Source organism: Balaenoptera physalus (assembly GCF_965194825.1).
Source record: "Balaenoptera physalus genome assembly, chromosome: 15".
NCBI lineage: Eukaryota > Metazoa > Chordata > Mammalia > Artiodactyla > Balaenopteridae > Balaenoptera > Balaenoptera physalus.
Window position 1 is genome coordinate 68,165,940 of NC_138894.1, and position 23,236 is coordinate 68,189,175.

The 23,236-nt window shown below is 38.1% G+C and overlaps 1 protein-coding gene across 4 annotated transcripts in view; it reads left to right on the forward strand.

Moving 5' to 3' along the window:
- Positions 1–14,774, forward strand: part of EIF2AK2 (eukaryotic translation initiation factor 2 alpha kinase 2) — a 31,621-nt gene extending 16,847 nt beyond the window's left edge. For 3 of the 4 annotated variants that reach the window (XM_082427774.1, XM_082427772.1, XM_082427773.1), the window contains 7 exons: positions 278–400; positions 3,194–3,310; positions 4,775–4,955; positions 8,386–8,514; positions 13,329–13,433; positions 14,492–14,545; positions 14,624–14,774. In XM_082427774.1, coding sequence (XP_082283900.1) covers positions 278–400; positions 3,194–3,310; positions 4,775–4,955; positions 8,386–8,514; positions 13,329–13,433; positions 14,492–14,545; positions 14,624–14,746 — 832 coding nt within the window. In that variant the 3' untranslated portion in view covers positions 14,747–14,774. The remainder of the gene's footprint in view (positions 1–277; positions 401–3,193; positions 3,311–4,774; positions 4,956–8,385; positions 8,515–13,328; positions 13,434–14,491; positions 14,546–14,623) is intronic. The other variant, XM_082427775.1, reaches the window with a different exon arrangement.
- Positions 14,775–23,236: the final 8,462 nt, after the last annotated feature.

Here is a 23,236-nt window from a genome sequence, read left to right on the forward strand (position 1 = left end):
AGTTTTATACGTGGGATAAGATTCTTTACCATGACTTTTGTTTAACCAGAAGGTGACTGACTCTCAGGGGTGATCTGTTTTGTTGGGATGGGAAGAGGGAAGACCTATCCTTTGCAATTCAAGAATTTCTGTGAAGTGGATCCTTCTTATTCAGAAGAGGAGAGTCCTGCTTATTAGACAGTCCGTTTCACCAGTGCTGTTAAGGGAAAGTGGGAGGATGGGAGTGGGGAGCAGCGAACCCTGAACCTCAGAATAACAGTAACGTTCATCTTTCAAGGTTTATCAGAGATTTTACAGAAGTAACACCGCTTGACGCAGGTGGATTTGGCCAAGTTTTCAAAGCCAAACACAGAATTGATGAGAAGACTTATGTTATTAAATGTGTTAAATATAATAACGAGTAAGTAGTAATATTTTATGTTTTTGAATGGGAAGGTGTTTTGAACCTGCAACTATTCTTTTTTATGTATCGCTCTTCTTCACTAGCGTATTATTATTATTTTTTAGTCCTCCTTAAAAATGTCATTCTACCATGAGGAGCTTGGCTTACTCTGAAATGATCTCACTTTACCATGGTTACTTCAATTAAAAAATGGATATACCACTGATCATCCTTTTGAGGCTGTCTTGATGAAAACTAAAGTTATAAAATCATTTAGCTTAAGACGACCTTCGATATTTTCTAGTTTCATCTCCTTATCTTACAGATGAAGGGATTGAGATCCAAAGATATGAACTGATTTGACAAAGGTAAAAGCTAGTGGGCGCTCGTTGTCTATTATTGCATAATCCACCACTCCAAAATGTAGTGGCTTAAAAACACCTAGTTATTACTATCTCTAGTGGTCCTATGAGTTGATTGTGCTCATGTGGGCCATTCTTCATACATTTGCGGTCAGGAGTCATCTGAAAGCTCGACAAGGCTGGACATCGGAGATGGCTCTCTCACATGGCTAGCAGTGATGCTGGCTGTGGCTACAAGTTCCGCTGGCACTTGTTAACCAGAGCGCCTCCACATGGCCCCTTTATGTGGTCTTGGCTTTTCACAACTTAGTTGTTGGGTTCTAAGAAGGACTGTCCCAGAGCAACTCATCCCAGGAGGGAGCAGTCTTGGAAGTTCCACATTATATTGGTTAAACAAAGTCACTAAGAGCAGCTCGAGGGGAGGGCAAATAGACTACCTCTTAATCTGAGGTGTGGATGCAAGTATGCGGAGAGAAGGAATTCATGATGACCATATTGGACACTATCTACTGTGGTAACAAGGTGGAGATTTAGAGGTCATCCTCTGGAATACCAATCTGCTGTGTTCCCACTATATACCAGTGCTTCCCATGTTTGTCTTATGTATTATCTGTGCCCTTCCCAAGCCCCACCCCACTGCAATTACTGGGTAGCAGAACTCCTTCAGGAAGGAAAACACAGAGGAAGCAGGTCTTAAATCACATGTTCACCAGTCTTGCTTGTTGTTTTCTGGCAGTTGTTACTATTTGTAACTTGGCCCGACTGATCCCTCAAGGACTAGAGAAGGAGATGCAAAAGGGATATGGGTGAAGGAAAATGACATGAGCAAAGGAGAAGCAGGCATGTTGTCCCAGTTGCTCTTCATCCAGTTAAACCAACCTACTTTCTGTCCCGTGGACAATGCCTTGCAGTTGAAATACCTTCATACCTACTCGGCATCAAAGCAAGGCTTTTTCCTTCTTCATCGTTTTGCTTAACAGGAATGAAATACGGTTGCTCCTTCTCTCCCCTAACATCTTTTTTAATGGTAATACTTAATTATGATAAGGGTGCAGTATCTTGGACATTTCTAGTGGCTTCATAAATTGGTAAAACACAGTGAAAAATACACTTGGAGATATTAATCTAGAGCCATAAAAATGTTTATATGCTTTGACCCATGGATTTCCTATCTGGGAACCTATTCCAAGGATATTACCCAGATTATGGGAAAAGCTATTCAAGAAGATAAAAATCACAATCACAATGTCATTTATAGCAGTGAGAAATTAGAGCAAACAAAATGTTCAACAATGAAGAAATGATTAAGTATGTTTTGTTCTCTCCCCTGATCAATGGCTATTTTGCAGTCATTAAAAATGAGGGTTATATACTGTAAATATTATACATGAAATAGTATGATGCTGGAAGTTGCTTTAGAATAATCCAGGGGGAAGATGAGGAAGTAGGTAAGAGTATAAATGAAACAAGATTGTCCAGGAGTTAATAACTGTTTTATCTGATGAAACAGTGATGGCCAGGTAGGGGGTCATTCTACTATTTGCTCTACTTTTTTATACTTTTGAAATCTTACATTAAAAACTTTATACATGATGGTTATACAGATTGTATAATAATCAGGAAAATTTTAAAGCTAATACATTATATGGAAAAAAATGGGATAAAAATATACCCTATAATTACAAATATGTAAACATGTATATGAAGAAAGACTATAAGAAATAATCTAAAATAATAAATGATTATGTTAGGATTGTGTTGACATATGAGTAATTTTTTTCTTTATTTTTATAAATTTTACATCATATAGAACTTTTCAAATTAAAAAAAAATTATAAAATGTTTGCTTATTTTCTCATCCTTGAAATCTCAAATTTATTTATTCCATTTGGCATAGAATTGTCATAGCTCTTGACTACACATCCCTGTAAAGCTTCCACATTGTGCAATGAAATTTCAGTCTCTCTGCATAGATCACCCCCTTTGTGTACTTTTGCCACACACTGAAAATTCTGAATTAGGTTCTTCATGCTGCTTGTGTTACCTACCACTGCTGCCCAAATGGGGTTTGCTTATGAAATCCAAAGTGATTTTAACACAAGTCTAAATAAAACATAGTGGATGATTTTTTTTAGTTCCCCCTCAGAAAAAAAAATTCCATCACTGGCAGTTCACAGACTACTACGTATGACTTTTAAACTGTGATGTTTGGAATAATTAAGTTACTGTTTTTTCTCTTATGTTGAGAGTGAGAACAGCTGTGTTTTTTCTGTGTGTTCACTCTTTCCTTTTGAGCACTGCTGGCTTCCATTCTAGAACTCAGTGTGGGAACCATGGCGACTGTTTAATAAGGGAATATAGGTAGCTGTCTCCTGTTGCTCGAGGTGTTTTGTTGTTGTTATCAAGGATGGATACTGACGCTTTTATGTTCCCTGTTTCTTTTAACTAGGAAGGTAGAGCGTGAAGTGAAAGCTTTGGCAGTGCTTGATCATGCAAATATTGTTCACTACCACAGTTGTTGGGATGGGCTTGACTACAATCCTGAGCAAAGCATAAATTCTTCAAGGTAACTAAAAAGAAATTCCCATAGTCATAATGGGATAGAGGAAACAGTCATTTACTATGTGTGGGCCACTGGGTAAGGCCATTAATTATTACATTTAATAATCACAGCCAGAAACACTGAGACACTGTTATGCCTCCATTCTACAAGTAAGGAGACAATGAATAGTCTTTTTCTTGCTCCAAACTTGCTTTAAAAAACCTTTTTTTAATTGTCCTCCATGGTTTTTGAAATCTCAGGTTTAGCTTTCCTGACTCTGTTGTTTAAGGTACAGGCTTGCTCACGTGCCCTGACTTCAGTCCAGGCCATAAACGCAGTCTTGTGAAGAAGGTTTGAACTTGCTGTAGATGCTGCATTTGGAGGCTCCCCTCCCTCCTCCACTGCCAACCCTCTTCTGTCCCTCTCACCTGGTTGGCAGGGTGCAGTCAAGGGGCCTCTTTTGAATGCCGTTATACCACTTATGGTCAGGTGGTGGGCAGTGAAAATAATTCCAAGACCCTGAGCTGTGGTGGGTGCACCCTCCCCGCAAACCTTGCATTACTCATGTTTTGTCTCAGATAAGCCACTGCAAAGGGACTGAAGGGTTTTAAAGAGCTGGCACCCCCCTTGGAAAGTTACCCAGTGTTTCTTGGAGACAGTCCTTTCAGTACAATCCTGAGGCCACTGTGGGCCTGTTCATTCATCGTCTCCACACCATGTAATTGAGGACTTTATCATCGGTTTCAGAAGTACCATCAGCATACAGACTTCTTCAGCTTTCAGCAAATTCCTGGCTACCTTTTTCTATTTTCTAGCCAACATATGCTCAAAGAATTTAAATTAGTATTGAGGCCAACTTAGTTCAGAAAAAAAAACAAAAAACAAAACAAAACAAAAAACCATGGTTAGCAAAATCAGTCCTCCCTGCTATACCTCATAGCAATTTGTTGGCACTTTTCTTAGAGTTCCTATCCATGTACTATTGTTTTAGGTTTGTTTTTCCTTTATCTCTGTCCTATTAAGCTATAATCCTCATGACAGCAAGGATAGTGTCTAACTCACTTTCTTATCTTTAGATGCCTGTTCTGTGCCTTTCACAAAATAGATGCTCAGTAGAGCAATGGTGAATTAAAATGTTTCAAAATTACTGTATATATTAATGAAATTTGGTTTTCTGCAATTCCATTGTATTTATGCTTCTATTCCTATCTATTAGCAAAGATAATCAAGGACCTTCAGCATCAAAGAATGGTCAGGCTGCTACTTTATAACTTAGCTAAACAAAGCTTTGGATACCTGGGAATTTATGATTTAAATAAAGACTGGGTTATTATGTTTTGATTCAAATTTGCTATATTTAGGTTTCTGTTTTGAGACATACTTTGGCATTTTTAAGAAGGTGCAATTTTTTTAATGGAATTTTAAGTGTATTTTTTTATAAATTTATTTTTATTGCTGCTTCTAACATACTGTGAATTTTATACCCAGATCAAAGACTAGGTGCCTTTTCATCCAAATGGAATACTGTGATAAAGGGACATTGGAGCAATGGATTGACAATAGAAGAGGCCAGGAACAAGACAAATGTTTGGCTTTGGTATTCTTTGAACAAATAACAGAAGGAGTGCATTACATACATTCAAAACAGTTAATTCATAGAGACCTTAAGGTAAGTGGAAAAAGTACTTTGTTAGGAAATGATAAACATAATTTATTAATTTAAAAGTCTGTCTTCTTTAGTTTTAGAATCGATTGACAGTCATGAGGAAATAACATCTCTGATCCTCTAAAGTTAGAACGGATCTAGCACTTGCCCCAAATACCAATCTATAGAACCACTCAGAAGGTCTCCAGGGCTGTAAACTTATGGAGACACTGAGCTCCACAGGAAGAAGCTCATTCACTTCTGGTTCTATTTGTCATCCTGGCTGATAGTCACACCCCAGTTGTAAACACTAAGAGCTTTAGTATACTGAACATTTCTGTGCAAATAATTATTGTGACTGGCACAGCCAGCTGGCTGCTCTGTCCCTGCCTCTGCTGCTTCTCAGGCTTGTCTGAGAGGCAGAAGGGACTCTGGTAACTGGCTTTGGGAACATGGTTCTCTTAACCTTTCAGTCATTACTCTTGAGGGCAGTCACAGCCACTAGGTCCAGAGTCTAGAATTTTCTTGGCATTTGGTTAGACATCTCTGCCCCACGATTGGAAAATTGCAGTAATCCAGACCTTGGAACATGTAGCATATCTTTGTATTTTCATTTTCTTCTGGCTTCCTAGCTTCTTTTATGGTCTAGTTGAGCAGTTTTCCCGTTTCCTCCTCAAAAATGAAAGAAGAGAGTCAGAAGAGCTTTCAGTCTCTCCTCCATACTCTACTCCCTGTGATTTGCCTACACTTATCACAAACTGGCCATGCTGAATCCTGTCACCGAACCTTTGCTCATGTTCTTGCATTGGACACTCTCTGCCTGTCCCCTTTGGTCCCAATTCCTTTATGAGCCTTTCCCAGTCACTCTGGATCAGACAGAAGCACCTTGTCTATGTGGACCTTGGCTCTCTGCTTACCCCACCTGTCTAAAACAGCCAGGAATGAGAAACAAAGCAAAAAGTTCCTTGAGAAAAATAAGCAACCGTGTACATAGTTGTTTGTTTGGCGCAGGTAGAAAAAGATGGCCCTTAAGAGGTATTGCATCCTTGGTGTGCCCAGGGGCTGGATGTCTGATGCCTTTATGTAGGAGTCTACCTGGTTCCAGTATCTTTTTTTAACAGTATCTGAAGGTGTTCTTTGAAGTTGGAATGATATAATGACTCTGTTCAAAAGGATACATTTAGAATGGCTATTCTTCCACTTCGAAATAAATCATAGAGTTAAATAAGAAATTAAGCACAATTATCTATTTATACAATCATTTGCAAATAAATTATCTACTTACACAGTCATTTCCTCTACTCAGCAGTTTGGGTGTTACCTCCCAGACCCTTGTCAGGATGAGTTAGTGAAATTCTGATCGGTGCTCCCTTCTCCCACCACCTGGTCTGCCAGTTCCCTCCTGTATCCCGCACTGCTTGTGCTCTGTGTCGGGGAGTGATCTTTTCTTGTGTCTGCAGAGAATGTTTGCTCTATGTCGACAGGTGCTCAAAGGTCAAACTTTAATACTACTGAGCCTTCTTTCATCTTCTTCAACTTCCTAGCTTCACTGCTACAGTTACTGTTTTCTCCTATCTGAGAGAAGATATGAACAAAGACGTGCACCTTATTTTGTGATGCTTTGCAAAATACCTGCTACTGGTCGCTTTGCCAGAGAACGGTCTTTACCCAATAAAGCAAGCCCCTATTCTGTAAAGTCGACCAGCATTTACCTTAAGAACCAGACCAAAAATACTGGTGATGGACACAGAGGTTTCTGGAGTGAGGGCTTATGGCCTGAGGAGGTTCAGTCCCCCAATCAGCCCAGGCCCCTCGGTCAGCCTCAGCCCTTATTCCTGTACCTCCTGGATAAAGTTTGCTCCTTTTTTTTTAGCTGCACCTTGCGGCTTGTGGGATCTTAGTTCCCCGACGAGGGATCTAAACTGGGCCCCCTGCAGTGGAAGCTCAGAGTCCTAACCAGTAAACCACCAGGGAATTCCCAGTTGGCACCCTTTTTTTTTTTTCACACCCTTTTTTATGTTCTACCATCCAACATTTTGCCTAGTCATACTATAACTGATTAGACAAAATGTGGCATCATGGTTTTTTTTCTTTTTAATGAACTGTAAACAAGCAGTCTAATATTTTTACTAGACAGTCCCATCCAGCTTATATATTTAGACAGTTTCGTAAATGCAACCTCCTGTTTCTCAGAGCCAGGCTGTAGCCTTGTGTGGGACCAGCAGTTGTACTTGGAAACCCAACATCTTCCTACACTGTAACTTGAATACAGCAGAGGCACATTTTCTCTCTACATTCCGACATGTCTACAGCTTTCCGTCCATGTTACTGGCGGTAGGTTCCAATCTAACCATTAATTGTTCTAATCTAACTGCTGATTTCTGCATGGGCCTTTTCAGGCTGGTTCTTGGAAGCTGCTCTTTCAACCTGCTTGGGCTTACGGTCTCTTCTCTTTCAGTTTCTTTACTAGGCCCTCTCCTAAGTGTTGTCTCCTTGAGTCTGTGTGTGTGTGTGTGGATAGCCCAACACTGCATTGAAAGTAGCTTTCTCAAGAATGGCAAAATATTAATTTCCTCATCAACAACCTTCATGTTTTCATGGTCTTTAGAATATTGGTCGATACCTTCTACAAAGTTGTGGAATTGTCATTCGGTTCTTCCATTCCTTTTTTTTTTTCAATCTGCCTAAAGAATTATGTGGAAAAAAAATATTTCAGTGCTAGTCATCAGCTTCCAGTTAACTTGATATGCCTTCAACGATAGAGGGGGAACCTGCATACACTGTTCTCCATAGTGGCTGTATCAGTTCAAAGATATTAAAAAAAAAAAAAAAAAGATGGGCTATGTTTGTGAAGAAGTTGTCAGAGGCCTGGAGAAATAGATGTAAAGGAAGCCCCCAGGGAAAATTCTGCATATGATATTCTGCAGCATTATTGGGAATGGACTCATTCTGAGAATCTCAAAATTAGAAAGGATCTTAAGGGTGTCTACTTCAATCCCCATCAAATCCTGGACTCATATTTGCAACGTTTCCACCAAGTGGGCGTCCAGCCCTGTCTTGAGTACTTCGTTGGATGGGGAACTCTCTAACTCCCATTCTTTGGACCACACGATTAGTATATCAGGATATATTAAGGCAAATCTTGTGGTTGTTTTCATCCTCTAGTCCTGGATCCATCCCCTGGGACCAGGCAGAGTGAATCCACCTTCCACTTATCTTCAGATATTTGAAGGCAGCTATGCCCCAAGCCTTCTCTGCTGTCAGCCAAGAAGTCCTTACTTCCTCAGCTAGCATTTTAAAGACTGATAATAATAAATTTCCTGTTTTGGGCTTACCTATGTAAGAGTAAATGCCTTATAAGTAAATGTAAAAATAGCTGTTACTAAATATGATTTGGATGTGTGATAAAAGTCTGTCAAATTGGTACTTATAAGTTAAAATTTTTTTTCTGTAGCCAAGTAATATATTTTTAGTAGATATGAACCAAATAAAGATTGGAGACTTTGGACTGGTAACATACCTGAAAAATGATGAAGCACGGACAAGTAAACATGGAACTAGGCGATACATGAGCCCAGAACAGGTGAGGTCCCCTTCCTTTCCGTTGGTATATATTTTTATCTCTTCCATTTTTTTAACTATAAAAATAATAGGCACCTCTCATAAAATTAAAACAGTACAGAAGTAAATAGAATAAAAATGGAAAACTCTCCTTACCCTTCCTTTCTACTCTTCTCACTAGAGTTTGTGGTTTATCCTTTTAGATCATTTTCTTTGAGTTATAAAAAATATACAGATACAAATATATATTTACAGAGACTTTTTACATAAAAACATACATAAATACATTTTACAAGATACTATAATGTTATTTTGTGACTTAATTTTTTTTTTACTCAACAGTGTATCATAATCTTTCCATAGCTGTACAAATAGATTTGACACATTATTTTTAACAAGTGTATTGTATGCCAAAGTATAGATATACCGTAACTCATTTAATTATTGCCTTATTGATGGGCATTTATTTAGGTTGTTTCCAACTTTTTACATTTATAGACATGTTATGTGTCTTCCTCCTCATCTTTGAGTCTAAAAACAAATATTTCGATGATAATCAATGATAGATTCTTTGAAGTGAAATTGTTGACTAGAATGACAGGTGCAGTTCAAAGTTGATACATACTGTTAACGCATATATGTGGAACCTGGAAAAATGGTACAGATGAACCGGTTTGCAGGGCAGAAATAGAGACACCGATGTAGAGAACAAACGTATGGACACCAAGGGGGGAAAGTGGCGGTGGGTGGGATGAATTGGGAGATTGGGATTGACGTGTATGCACTAATATGTATAAAATAGATAACTAATAAGAACCTGCTGTATAAAAAATAGATAAAATACAAAAATTCAAAGAAAAAAGTTGATACATGCTGTGAAATTGTCATTCAAAAAAAGTGACTCTAGTATGTTCTACTAATGTGTACGAGAATGCTGCCTCCTCCCTCACACTCTCAGTCAGACTATGGAATTATCAGACTGCAGTTTTGGTCACTGAGATGAATGAGGTGTAGCTTGATCTTTTTTCTTTTTTTTTTTTGGCTGCGTTGGGTCTTCGTTGCTGCGCGCGGGCTTTCTCTAGTTGCAGTGAACGGGGGCTACTCTTCGTTGCGTTGCATGGGCTTCTCATTGCGGTGGCTTCTCATTGCAGAGCATGGGCTCTAGGCGCGCGGGATTCAGTAGTTGTGACACACGGGCTCAGTAGTTGTGGCGCATGGGCTTAGTTGCTCCGCGGCATGTGGGATCTTCCTGGACCAGGGATCAAACCTGTGTCCCCTGCATTGGCAGGCAGATTCTTAACCACTGTGCCACCAAGGAAGTCCCTCAATACTTTCTTTATGGTTTCTGGGTTAATCATTTTTATTTTGGAGGTCCTTCCTACCACAAGATTATAAAAATATTTCGTGTTTTTATTGATACTTTAGTTGAATTAATTTTTGTATATATATGAAGGAGTATAACTTGATTTTCCCCATGTGGGTATGAAACTGCCCCATCACCATGTATCAAATAGTTAATCATCTAAAATATTCTTTTAAGGAAAATTTGTAGAGACAAAAAGTAGAACAGAGGTTACCAGGGGTTGAGGGGAGAGAGGAATGGGAAGTTGTTGTTTAATGGGTACATTTTCTGTTTGGGATGATGAAAAAATTTCTGGAGATAGATAGTGGTGATGATTATGCAACATTGTGAAGGCACTTAATGCCACTAAATTGTACAAATGGAAATGGTTAAAACGGTAAATTTTATATATATATTTAACACAATATAAATATGCTATTTTATCATATATGAAATTCCCACACACTTATGGATCTGTTTCTGGACTCTATTCTGTCCAGTTGATTTATTTAATGTTTTTCCTCTTTAATATCATCCTGTTTAATTATTATAGCATTATAAAATGTTTTATATTTTAGCATTATAAAATTATTATAGCATTATATGATGTCCTGATAGATATCAGGACATTATTCTTCAATTAAAAAATGTTCTACCTTAAGCTTATACAGTACTGTAGGTCAATTATATCTCAGTGAAACTGGAAGAAAAAAATGTTCTTCGTGTTCACATTTACTATTCCAAATAAACTGCAGAATCAGTTTGTCATGTTCCACAACTGGTGTTCATGTTTTGATAGCAATTGCATTATATTTAAGGATTCAATTGAGGGGAATTGGCATCTTTATATATGTGAGACTTCTTCTCCAAGAAGTCTCCAAGAAATTGGTATATTTCTCCCAATTATTCAAATCTTCTTCAGTCAGTTTTTGCCAGGCTATGCTATGGTAACAAATGACACTGATTTCCTAGTGGCATACACAACACCAAAGGTTTATTTCTTGCTCACGTGGTGTGATGGCTGCAGTCTTGGCCCAGTTTTGCCCCACGTGTCTCCTTCATTCTAGAACCCAGGCTGAAGGAAGAACCCTATCTGGGTATTGCTGTCCTCACTGCAGAAAGCAGCGTCAGAACCTTTTGATAGCTTTTAAGATTCTGCTCCTCAGTGGCATACATCACTAAAAGTCATTGCCCAGAGCAAATTGGCCAGCTCAAGACAAATACATGGTGGGGAAGTGTCATGCTGTCTCTGGGAGGCCAGTGCACAATTGGGAGCAATAATATATTCTACCTCAAGGCCACTTTTATATTCTTCAATGAAAATATTCAATGAAAATTTGTCTTTTCTTTATGAAGATTGCTCATATTTTTAAAGCTTTTCCCTGGATATGTATCGTGTTTTGCTATTAAAATGGGACTCCTTGTATCTTATTGGTTATTAGTGAGGCTGTTGATTTTTAAAATATATTTATTTTTAATTGTGGTAAAATACACATAACATAAAATTTACCATCTGTACCAGTTTTAAGTGTACAGTTCAGTGGCATCAAGTACATTCACACTGTTGTGCTACCATTACCACCATCCATCCACAACTTTTCATCTTGCCAAACTGAAACTCTGGACCCATTGAATAGCTCTCCATTCCCCTCTTCCCCCAGCCCCTGGCAACCACCATTCTACTTTCTCTATGAATTTGGCTACTCTAAGGACCTCTTATAAGTGGAATCACACAGTGTTGGTCCTTTTGTGACTAACTTATTTCACTCGGCATAATATCCTCAGGATTCATCTATGTTGTAGCGTATGTCAGAATTTCCTTCATTTTTAAGGCTGAGTAATATTCCATTGTATGGATATATCACATTATGTTAATCTGTCGCATCGATGGATATTAGGGTTGCTTCTACCTTTTAGCTACTTTGAGTATCTCTGTATTGCTGCTATGAATATGGTTGTACAGCTATCAATTCATGAATGTTTGGCTTATATATAGACTCATTACTCTAGTAGGTGAGTTTTTTTTGTTTTGTTTTGTTTGTTTTTTTGGTTGATTGCTTACTGTCTATTTTCATCTTTTGGGGTTGTTTGTCCTATCTTTTTTTTTTTTTTTATAAATGCCCTTTAAAGATGATTTTTTACTGAAAGGTAATATATCTTTCAAAATACCCCTACTATTTTGTCATCTAAGAAAAAACACACTGAGCCATCTGATGGTTTGAGAGTCTAGAATGAAGAAGGAACACACCTCGTCCTTTGGGGACCATTCAGCATAAAAACATAGCAAGTTTTTTGCAAAGTGTGAAGGTAGAAGACAGTAGGGGACTAACAGCTCCCTTTTAACTCCCACTCTTTTAAATATCTCCTGCATCCTATATTGTCACATTTTATTGAGGAATAATTTATACACCATAAAATGCACAGATCTTAAATGCACATTTTTTTTTTAGTTTTGACAAAGGCATAGACCTGTGAAACCTACAAGCCTATGAAAATGTAGAACATTTTCCTCACCCTAGAGTATTCCCTTAGACCCCTTTCCAGTCAGTCACTCCTCTCCACTGCCCAGAGGCAACCAATGCTCTGATTTCTATCACCATAGATTAGTTTTCCCTGTTCTTGAGCTTCATAAGAATGGAATCATATAGTATGTTCTCTTTTGTATTTGATTATTTCACTCAAAGTAACGTCTGTTGGAGAACCTCTAGTTGTTGCTCATATCAGCAGATTATTCTTTTTTGTGGCTGAATACTATTCTTTTTTTTTTTTAAGTTTTGGGTTTATTTATTTATTTATCTATTTATTTATGGCTGTGTTGGGTCTTCGTTTCTGTGCGAGGGCTTTCTCTAGTTGCGGCGAGCGGGGGCCACTCTTCATCGCGGTGCGCGGGCCTCTCACCATCGCGGCCTCTCTTGCTGTGGAGCACAGGCTCCAGACGCGCAGGCTCAGTAATTGTGGCTCACGGACCCAGTTGCTCCGCGGCATGTGGGATCCTCCCAGACCAGGGCTCGAACCCGTGTCCCCTGCATTGGCAGGCAGATTCTCAACCCCTGCGCCACCAGGGAAGCCCTGAATACTATTCTGTTGTATGAATATACTGCAATTTGTTCATCCATTCTTCTGTTGATGGACATTTGGATTGCTTCCAGTTGTGGAATATTATGAATAAATCTGCTATGAACATTTGCATACAGCTGATTTACTGGGCACAATTTTAACTGCTTCACCTGCTCGTCTCATCTAACCCCGCAGTTAAACTATGAGGTTAAAACTACTGTTATCTCCATTTTATGGTTGAGATTATTCCCACATTGATGGTGATTCAACTATTTAGTGACAGAGATTTGAACCTGGGCAGTCAGACTCCACACATCTTGCTAATAAACATACACTGTTGTGTGATACATTTTGGTCAGGTAACTTTTTTGGCTTTAGAAGGCATGGATGTTTATATCAGATGAGTCACAAATGTAAATATACTTTGGTTTCTTCAGATTTCTTCTGTGAAAGACTATGGAAATGAAGTGGACATCTTTGCTTTGGGGCTAATTCTTGCAGAACTTCTTCACATATGTTCCACTTTGTCAGAAACAGTGAAGGTAAATAATCTCACAGAAAGAATTAAGCGACAAATATTGGCCGTCATGTCCAAAGTGCTGCTGCAGACAGTTATTGCCTTCACGTGAGGATGGGCTGGAGCATATTAGTGCTGACTGCAAATGAAATATGAATTTTTATCCCTTTCATGTTTGGGCAACCAATACTTTTTGTTAAAGACCAAAAACTTGGTCTTCTTTGGAAGGTGTGTACATCTCATAAAACTGTAGCTGTTTCTTCCAAATTGAGTCACTCTGTAAAATTGTTTTGATTGCCTGCTTTGCATAAGACCCTGTGCTATGTGCTCCAAGGGTTATGAAAATAAATAAGCCTTGTCCTCAAGGAGCTTATATTCTAGGAGGAAAGGTAACATAAGACAATGCTGTAAATGTTTTAGGAGAAGGCATGAAGTCTAATGGAAACAGCTAGGAGGGAGTTCTTGCCAGCTGTAGGGATTTTGGTTTCATGGAGACATTTAAATTGAGCTCTGAGGGACTGGTTGACTTCTAATAGTCCAAATTGGAAAGAAGGCCATGTGGAGACAGGAATGTGAAAAGTGTGTTTGGGAATAGCTGGCTGGTGTCATTTTTATTGGAGTATATAAGTCAAGGAAGTAATGGTTGATGGTACTGGAAAGATATATTGGGGCTAAATTAAGGCAAGAATATGGACTTTCTTGTGGAGGCAGCAGGGAGCCACTGAAGCCTGCAGGCAACTGGATATCCTAGTCTGAAGCTCAGTAAAAGGGACTCACCTGGATTCGACAGCCTTCTCTGTAAAACAGGGATAATGAAAATACCTATTGCATGGGGTTCCAAAAAGGATGAAGGGAGATAATTCATATGGTGCTCTTAACACTTCAGCATGCTGTAATGTTCAGGATGGTTATAACATGGGGTGGGTGGAGGAGAGGATTCCTGCTTGCTTCTTGGCTAAAGAGATTTTCCAAAGATCTAGAAATATCCCAGATTTAGGGTATCCCCAGCTTTAGTGCTTCCTAAGTTTGTTTTTTTCTCCAAAGTGAATAATTTCCTAATGAATATATATGTTTAATTTTTAGCTTTTTGAAGATCTAAGGGATGGCATCTTCTCAGATGTATTTGACAACAAAGAAGTAAGCACTTACAAATAATCGGAATTTTATTTATTGCAATGTTTTATTTCCTAGTATTGACTCTTACTATCATTACAGAAAAATCTTCTACAGAAATTACTCTCAAATGATCCCAAGAAACGACCTAACACATTGGAAATACTGAAGACTTTGAAGGAGTGGAATAATATTACAGAGAAAAAGAAACGAAATACATGTTAGATAATTAAAAAGTATCCTTCTTCTGATACTCCATTTTCCTATAACTGTCTAAAGTCTGCTTGGGAATATTAACGGTATTTATCTTCTATTTTCCTTTCTCTCTTAATTTTTTGCCACATTTGCAGAAAGGTTTGCATTTTTTCTTACTTCAGAAACATTCTTACATTTGCCTTCCCCTCGCTCATCTCCTTATTATGAGGATGGGGGAAAAAAATCCCTCAAATTTTCTTTTTAATACCAATTAGTGAATCAATTAATGAATGACTATTTATTAAATGCCTACTGTTTCTAGGCCAAAAAGATATAAGATCTATCTCTGTCCAAAATAGCTAACAATCCAGCTGGAGAAATATAGTAACCATGAAAAGATAAGTATAATCACTTTGGAAAGCAATTTGGTATCATCTAGCAAAGTTAAATGTATATTGCCATTCCTGAAAAGCCATCAATTCCATTGCTACATACATGTGCACAGGAATGTTCATAGAAATGCCATTTATTATAGTCAAAGGAACAGGAAACAACGCTAATGTGCACCAGAAGAAGAATGGATACATAAATTGTATTCACACACTGGAATACTATATAGTGTTCTATAGTGAAAATGAAGGAATTGCAGCTAAATGCACTAACATGCCACATCTCTCAGGAACATAATATTAAGCAAACAAAGCAGATTGCAGAAAACACTGTATAAAGTTCAAGAACATGCTAAGTGAAATGTGTGCTTAGGTATTCAAACAAATGTGGTAAAACAATAAAGGGGAGAAAAGGATTGAGAACTATTATTAGATTCTGATAGTGATTGTCTCTGAGGAGGGATGGGAGTGATGTGATTGGAGAAACGGACTTCCGAGGTAACAGTTAACTTTCTTTTCTTACACTGGCTGTTGAGTCCACTAGTGTTTACTGCATAATTATTCTGTTTCTCTTAAATACATTTTGTACCTATTATAACAGACACTTTAAAGAGATGATAACTATGCTGTAAGACAGTAGCTGAGCATAGAAAACAATCAGTCTGGAGGGGTGAGATCATTCTATGCTGAGGAACCATGGCACAGGGCTTAGAAGTGACACTCCAGTGACACTTCCAAGTACGTGACGGATTTAGATGAATAGAGAGGAGAACATTTGGGCAGTATGGGCAAGGGGCATGGCATGCGTTCTGGAAAGGATAGATTTGAGGAACATTGGGTATACTAGTTTGTTTCCCTGAATTGCCGTAGGGAATGCCGGAAAATAATATGAGCTGTATCTTGGAAGAACCTGAGGGTAACTTTAAGCTTTATAGCATCCAGCTACCATTCTAGAATTGTCGTATAATTTTACAATTTTTAAAATGAGCCAAATTTAGGCTTAGCAGAAAAATCATAGTAATAGATAATACTTTTGTGAAGGCTTATAGCAATTTCTAAAAAGTGTTACTAAAAGCATTTAATATGGTCTTCAACTCCCATGCGGTATTTGATTAAGGCAAGGTTCATCAATGGATACTAAACTTATTGGTTGGGTTGAAAAGGCGTTGGGAAACAGGAGCCTCAAAAGGATTTAAATATAGTCCCACAGATGATATTACAAAGGGGAAAATGTATCTTTAAAATGGAAAGATCTTGTCACCACAATAATAAAGTAATTAAATTTAGCATCACCGAAAGTGGAAGAACCTAATATCATGACGCTCCTGATGTGATGTAAGAATTATACACTATCACCTATTTAGTTTTCTTGCCCAAAGTGTTTAACTGGAATTTAATCATGAGGAAATGATTAGACAAATCCTGAAAGAAGTCATTCGATAAGGTAATTAACTTGGATTTCTCAAAAAGTCAGTATCATGAAAAAAAAAAAGTAGGGGAATTCTAAATACAAAGAGACTAGAGACATATAATGACCAAATGCAATGACCAAATGCAATGCTTGAATCTTGACTGTATACTTGATATAAAAAAAAAGAAAAACCCAGAAAATAGCTATAAAAGACATTTTTCAGGTAGTTGAGAACATTTGAATATAAACTGCATATTAAATGACATTATAGAATAATTGATAATTTTCTTAGATGTGATAATGATATTATGGTCATGCCGGAAAATGTCTTATTCCTAGGCAATGCATGCAGAAATACTTAGGGGTGAAGTGGCATGACATATGCAACTTCCAAATGTTCAGCAAAAATCAATGTGTACATATATATATATAGAAAGAGAGAGAGAGGAAATGTGGCAAAATGTTAACAATTGAAAAATTGATAAATCTAGGTGGACAATATAGAAGTGTTTCTTGTATTATTCTTGGAGATTTTCTGTAGGTTTGAAATTTTTCTGGGTGGAGAGAGATCTTTTTTAAGAAACTGATATTATCTGAATTTGATGAATAAGGCTAAACTCAAAAGAAAAACCAATGAATGTGGCAAATTAGTGTGAATGTGGCCTTATTTTTACCTTCTTTCATTTTTTAAATTTAAGTATAGTTGATTTGCAATATTATATTAGTTTCAAGTGTACAACATAGTGATTGAATACTTTTATATATCCTTCTCTCACTTTAATATTTCTACTACTATGAAGTAAATAAAGCATCCCTTGACACTTTTATTTATTTGAGTATATATTTTCTCAGCCTCAAAACTATAGTAAATAAAAAGTATCCTCAGGCTTCCCTGGTGGCGCAGTGGTTAAGAATCCACCTGCCAATGCAGGGGACACGGGTTCAAGCCCTGGTCTGGGAAGATCCCACATGCCGTGGAGCAAGTAAGCCCGTGCACCACAACTACTGAGCCTGTGCTCTAGAGCCCGTGAGCCACAACTACTGAGCCCACGTGCCACAACTACTGAAGCCCACACACCTAGAGCCCATGCTCCTCAACAAGAGAAGCCACCACAATGAGAAGCCCACGCACCGCAATGAAGAGTAGCCCCCCCTCGCTGCAACTAGAAAAAGCCTGCACACAGCAACAAAGACCCAACACAGCCAAAATTAAATAAATTAAAAAAAAAAAGTACCCTCTTATCAGAGGAGGAGAGGGGCAAAGGCCAGGGACCTTATTTGGTAATTAAAACATACATACGTGCAGAGATTTTGAAGAGCTATTGTGACCTAGCTGCTTCACTAGAAACAGAACTTCTAGGAAATTTTTATTACTAACCACACATATATTTTTTATTAAATGTGCACATATTTAACATAAGTACATATATATGTAACATACTCAGAGCATGTATGTTATTTGTGTTAGGTATATTTAGTATAAATACACATATACATATATAAGTGTGTGTTTGTGTGTATGGCCAGCTATATAATTTGTGGGACCCAGTGCAAAATGAAAATGTGAGGCCCTTTGTTCAAAAATTAACATGGGGCCTTACGCAACCACACAGGTTGCGTGTCTATGAAGTCAGACTTGCGTGTACATACACATGTGTATACACACATACATACGTACATGCACACGTATGTATGAAATGTTTAGGAGTCTAAAAGCAAGCTTTTCCCAGATTCCATCATCCAGTGTACCTACCTGAGAGAGAAACTCATAGCATCTATTTCCCACTTCAAGTTCAGCATAACTTGAGGTTCTTGGCATGCTAACTTTTTCATTATGAATATGGAATAATTTCAATATTATTCATATTTTTAATGTTTTTATGTTAAAACATACACAAAAGCAGAGACTAGAATAATGAAACTCTATGTACTCATTACCCAGCTTCAACAGCTATCAATATTCTGTCTTACCTGTTTCATTTACCCCTTCCTTTTAAAAAATGTCTTTTGCTGGAGGATTTTAAATGTCAGGCATTGTATCATTTCACTTGTAAATACTTAAAGATGTATTTCTAACAGATTAGATCTTTTAAATTTTAACCAAACCACGATATCATTGTCACTCAACAAAATTAATAAGGTTTTCTTAACTATCATGTAATAATCAGCCTGTATTGAGTTTTCCTATCTCAAAAATGTCTTTCTATAGATTGTTTAAATCAGGATCCAACATTTCATTTAGTTGGTATGTCTCTTTTACTCTATAACATTCACCTCGTTTTTAATTTCTTTCCTCTTGCCATTTATTTGAGGAAGGAATAGGTCATATATCCTACAGAATTTCCTTCATTTAGGATTTGGCTGATGGTATCCCCATGGTGTCTAGTTAGATCTAGAAACTTGATTTGATTCTGTTCTGAAGTTTTTTTCTGAGAATACTCCCTAGGTGATACTATATACCTTCCTTTGCTTCACTCCAGGAGGAGCATGATGTCTGGTTGTTCTGCTTTCGGTGATTTTAAGTTTGGTCAGTGGTTTGTGGCGGTGTCACCTACTACTATCAATCTTCCTTGTCAGGCTTTCACCTCATGGTGTTAGCAGCCATTGATGATTATTGCCTGGATCCATTATTTCATTAGGGGTTGCAAAATGTGATTTTCGGAGTCTATCAAACCTCTCGCATTTATCATCTGTGATTCTTCTATGAAGAACTTTCCCTAAAGTTGAATGGGACAGATGGGATAAATATTTATTAATTTTTAGAATGAAGTGGCATCCCAGCAACGTCCAAAGGTGACAAAGTTTTTTCTTTTTTAGGCAGGAGTGTGATCCAATCTATACTTTGAAAGTGTTTAGACTGGGTTGGAGCAGGAAAAGACTATATTTGAAAGGTCAGAAGTCCGAGAGGCTAAGAGGGCCTGAACAATGGGAGGGGACAGAACCAAGAGGAGCTGGCAACTAATTGGATGTGAGGATTTAGGGAAACGTAAGCATCAGAGATTACCTCTAGCTTGGTTGGATGGTGAGTGCCAGGAGTATGATGCCATTAAAGAAGGTACAAATCTCAATCAAATTAACCCCGTCAGAGAGCCATGCATATTTCAGAGATATTTTGTCTCACACTGTTATCTATCACACAGTTTTTAGTTAGAATTTAAGCCAATAGTGGGGCCGCTTTTCACGTGTCACCATGGTGAGGGGGAGCACATTTGCGAGGTAAAACACTAGATCTCATTTGGAGATGCCAAGTTTGAGGTACTGCCATACGCAGGGGAGGGTGTAGAGCAGACTCTAGGAAATGCAGGAGAGGAACCTGAGAGAAAGGATGAACTGGAATCATACACAGAAGAGACGTGTATGTTATCTGGAAGTAAGCCCAGATGCTTAACTTTGAATCCAAGGGATTGCCCAGGGAGAGATTACATAGAGGAGAGGGCTCAGAACCAAAAGCACAGCAGACCCCTCCACTTAGATATTTACTCTTTATATCTAAATGTCAATCCACTCCCTAATGTCTGTGATTCTACGTCTGTGACCGTGAGCTATCCCAGTCACGACATGTCTTCAGGATGGTCACAGATGCAGGGACTACAGTTGATAGATGTACAGAGGCCCCCCTATTGGCTTACACTCTGACTAAAAACCGTGTAATGGGTAAAACTCTGAGGCAAATCAAATATCTCACAAATATGTGTGGCTCTTGAGGGGTCAGTTTGATTGAGACCTGTATTAGTTTCCTAGGGCTGCTGTAACCAATGACCACAAAATTGATGACTGAAAATGACACATTTTTATTCTCTTACAGTTCAGGAGGCCTGAAGTCTGAAATGGGTTTCACTGGGCTCAAGTCAAAGTGTTGGCAGGGCCGCACTCCTCTGGGGGCTCCCATTCTGCATCCCACGTTCAGCATTACCTGAATAGGCCCCAGCCACACAGGTCTGCTCAGGGTCACCTCAATAGGCTTTTGTGCTCAATGGCTCTCAGCTACGGTTTCTACCTGAAATTCCCTTCAATCTTTTTTTAAATAACCGCTTTATTGAGACACAATTCACATACCATAAAATTCACCCCATTTAAAGGATACAGTTCAATGGTGTTTAGTATATTCAGAGTTGTGCAACCATCACCACAATCAATTTTAAAACATTTTTGTCACCCCAAAAAGAAACCCTGTACCCATTAGCAGCCATTCCTCATCTTCCTCCAACTCTAGGCAACCACTAATCTACTTTCTATCTCCATAGACTTGCCTATTCTGGACATTTTGTTTAAATGGAATCATACAGTATGTGGTCTTTTTCACTTAGTATGTTTTCATCTGTGGTATAGCATGGATGGAAATTCCTTTCCCTTTTATTGCCAAATGATATTCAATTATATGGATATATCACATTTAATTCACCTATTCATCAGCTGATGGACATTTGGGTTTCTACTTTCTGGCTAGTATGAATAATGTTGCAATGAATATTGGTGTATGAGTTTTATCTGGACACGTTTCCATTTCTCTTGGGTATAACTTAAGAGTGGAAATGCTGGGTCATATTGTAACTCCTTCCTCATAACTGCATATCAAAGTTATGTTCAAAGCCCAAATTCAGTGCTTCCTCCATAGTGTTCTACCATCTCCCACTCGGAATGAAACTTCTCCCTAATACTTCAGTTATATAGTTCTTCAGTATTGTACCTACCAGTTTGCTTTGGAGCTCAGTTATTCCTGCCTGGGTGTCTCCCTCCTTGTAAATTTCTGGAACGCAGGGACAGGCTCTCTCATTTTGATTTGCCCCAAGGCAGCAAGTGTATTACCCTGCATTTAAGCAGGAACTCTATAAGTGCTTTTGAATTAGTAGGGAATAAAAGTGTTAAGAATTTCATATACCTGATCCTGCAAAATGTGTCTAATACTAAATAATAATAATGTTCACTGTAAGATTTCAACAATTAAATGTTGATGAATAACACTTAAAGTAAAGGTGGGCATGGTAAACCAATTTAGTATATTAAAGTCTATTTATTTTGAATTTTAAAAGCTCCAGTATTTTGGGTTTATAAGTAGGAAAATGAAACATTTTAGAAATTCTAGATAGGACTCTGAAAATAAACATAGTACAATATAAACAAAAGTAAATGACAACAAGTAAATGTCTGGCCTCTGGCCTGGAAATGCAGACCACAGCTCTGGTGGACTTACGGGTTCCATCAAGGTTATTCCTACATTCACAGAATATTTGTTCACAGACATATTCAAAATACTCTAGGCCACTGGGCAGTTTGCCCTACAGTCAGTAAGAGGAGAAAAGGAAGCCAGTTCCTAACTCCATTCTGGCTGAAATTATCCACATGGCGTTGGGTCTGTCCAAATGAATGTTGGTTTGTTGGCTGAAATGACAGGAAAGGATGTGACTATAATTCCAAGAAGATATACTTTATCTGTTAATACAATGTTACGATTTTTTAAATGAAAAAAGTAACTATCAAACAGTTTTATCCAAATATATAAGCTCCAATATTTTATATATGTATTTATATTCATAAAAATCATAATTCAGTTTCTAGATGAAGAACTGAGGCCCAGAAGTTAACTATGTTTTCAAGCTCTGCTGCATTTTATTTTTATTTATTTATTTGATTGCATGGGGTCTTAGTTGTGGCACACAGGCTCCTTAGTTGTGGCGTGTGAACTCTCAGTTGCGGCATGTGTGTGGTATCTAGTTCCCTGTCCAGGGCTCTAACCCAGGGCCCCTGCATTGGGAGCGTGGAGTCTTATCCACTGCGCCACCAGGAAGTCCCTCTGCTGCATTTTAGAATCAAGGGTAATGATACACAGGCCACAGTGACCAATTACATCAGAATCTCTGGAGGTGGGACCTTTGTATTATTTTTTTTAAAGCTCCCCAAGTTAGACTTGAGAACAAGTGAACTAGGTCACATTAGGTCAGAGGCTAATACAACTCATACTACTGATTATCTTAATTTGGGCAAGTGTAGGTTAGCTTCTGCTATGTTGTCAGGTATGCTGTTTATAATAAAAAGAAGAGGCTGATCTCTTGCTCAATGCTACTAAAAGGTGAGCTGTAAAACTGTACAGATGAGGTCACAACTTGATCCAAAGAACAGTCATGCTCTAGTTTAACCTAGAGCACTAGTTCTCATCCACAGGTGATAATCAGATACATTCTTAGAACTTTAAAATAGATAGATATCCGGAAACTATCCTAGACTAGCTGAATCAAGTCACTCAGGGTGGCACCTGAGCTTGTGAACTTTAAAAAAGTTCATGATTTTGATGCCCAAACTTAGATGGAGCTCTCTAGAGGTGTGCCACATGGTATGTCTTTAGCTATATCTGGTTAAATTATAGGGAAGCAGAATTCAGCTTAAGACAGAAAAATAACTTCAAAAATGACTTAGAGCTACCCAGCAATGCAATGGTCCATTTTAAGGCAGTGAGCTCTCTGTGGCTGGAGGAATAAAGGCAGAGGTTGGATTACCACCTACTAGGAATGCTGTCAAAGGGATTAAGAAGTTGGATCACCTGATACTTAAGGTTACTCCCAATTATTGTTTCTTTAGCCAAAATGGGCAATTGTTCACTTATAATGGATATACACATTGCTATGAAAACTCACGATTTTACGGAATATCATAATTACTTTGTTTGTAAAACTGATTAGAATTAAGTACTATTAATGGAACCTTGCCTCTGACGTTACTCTTGAG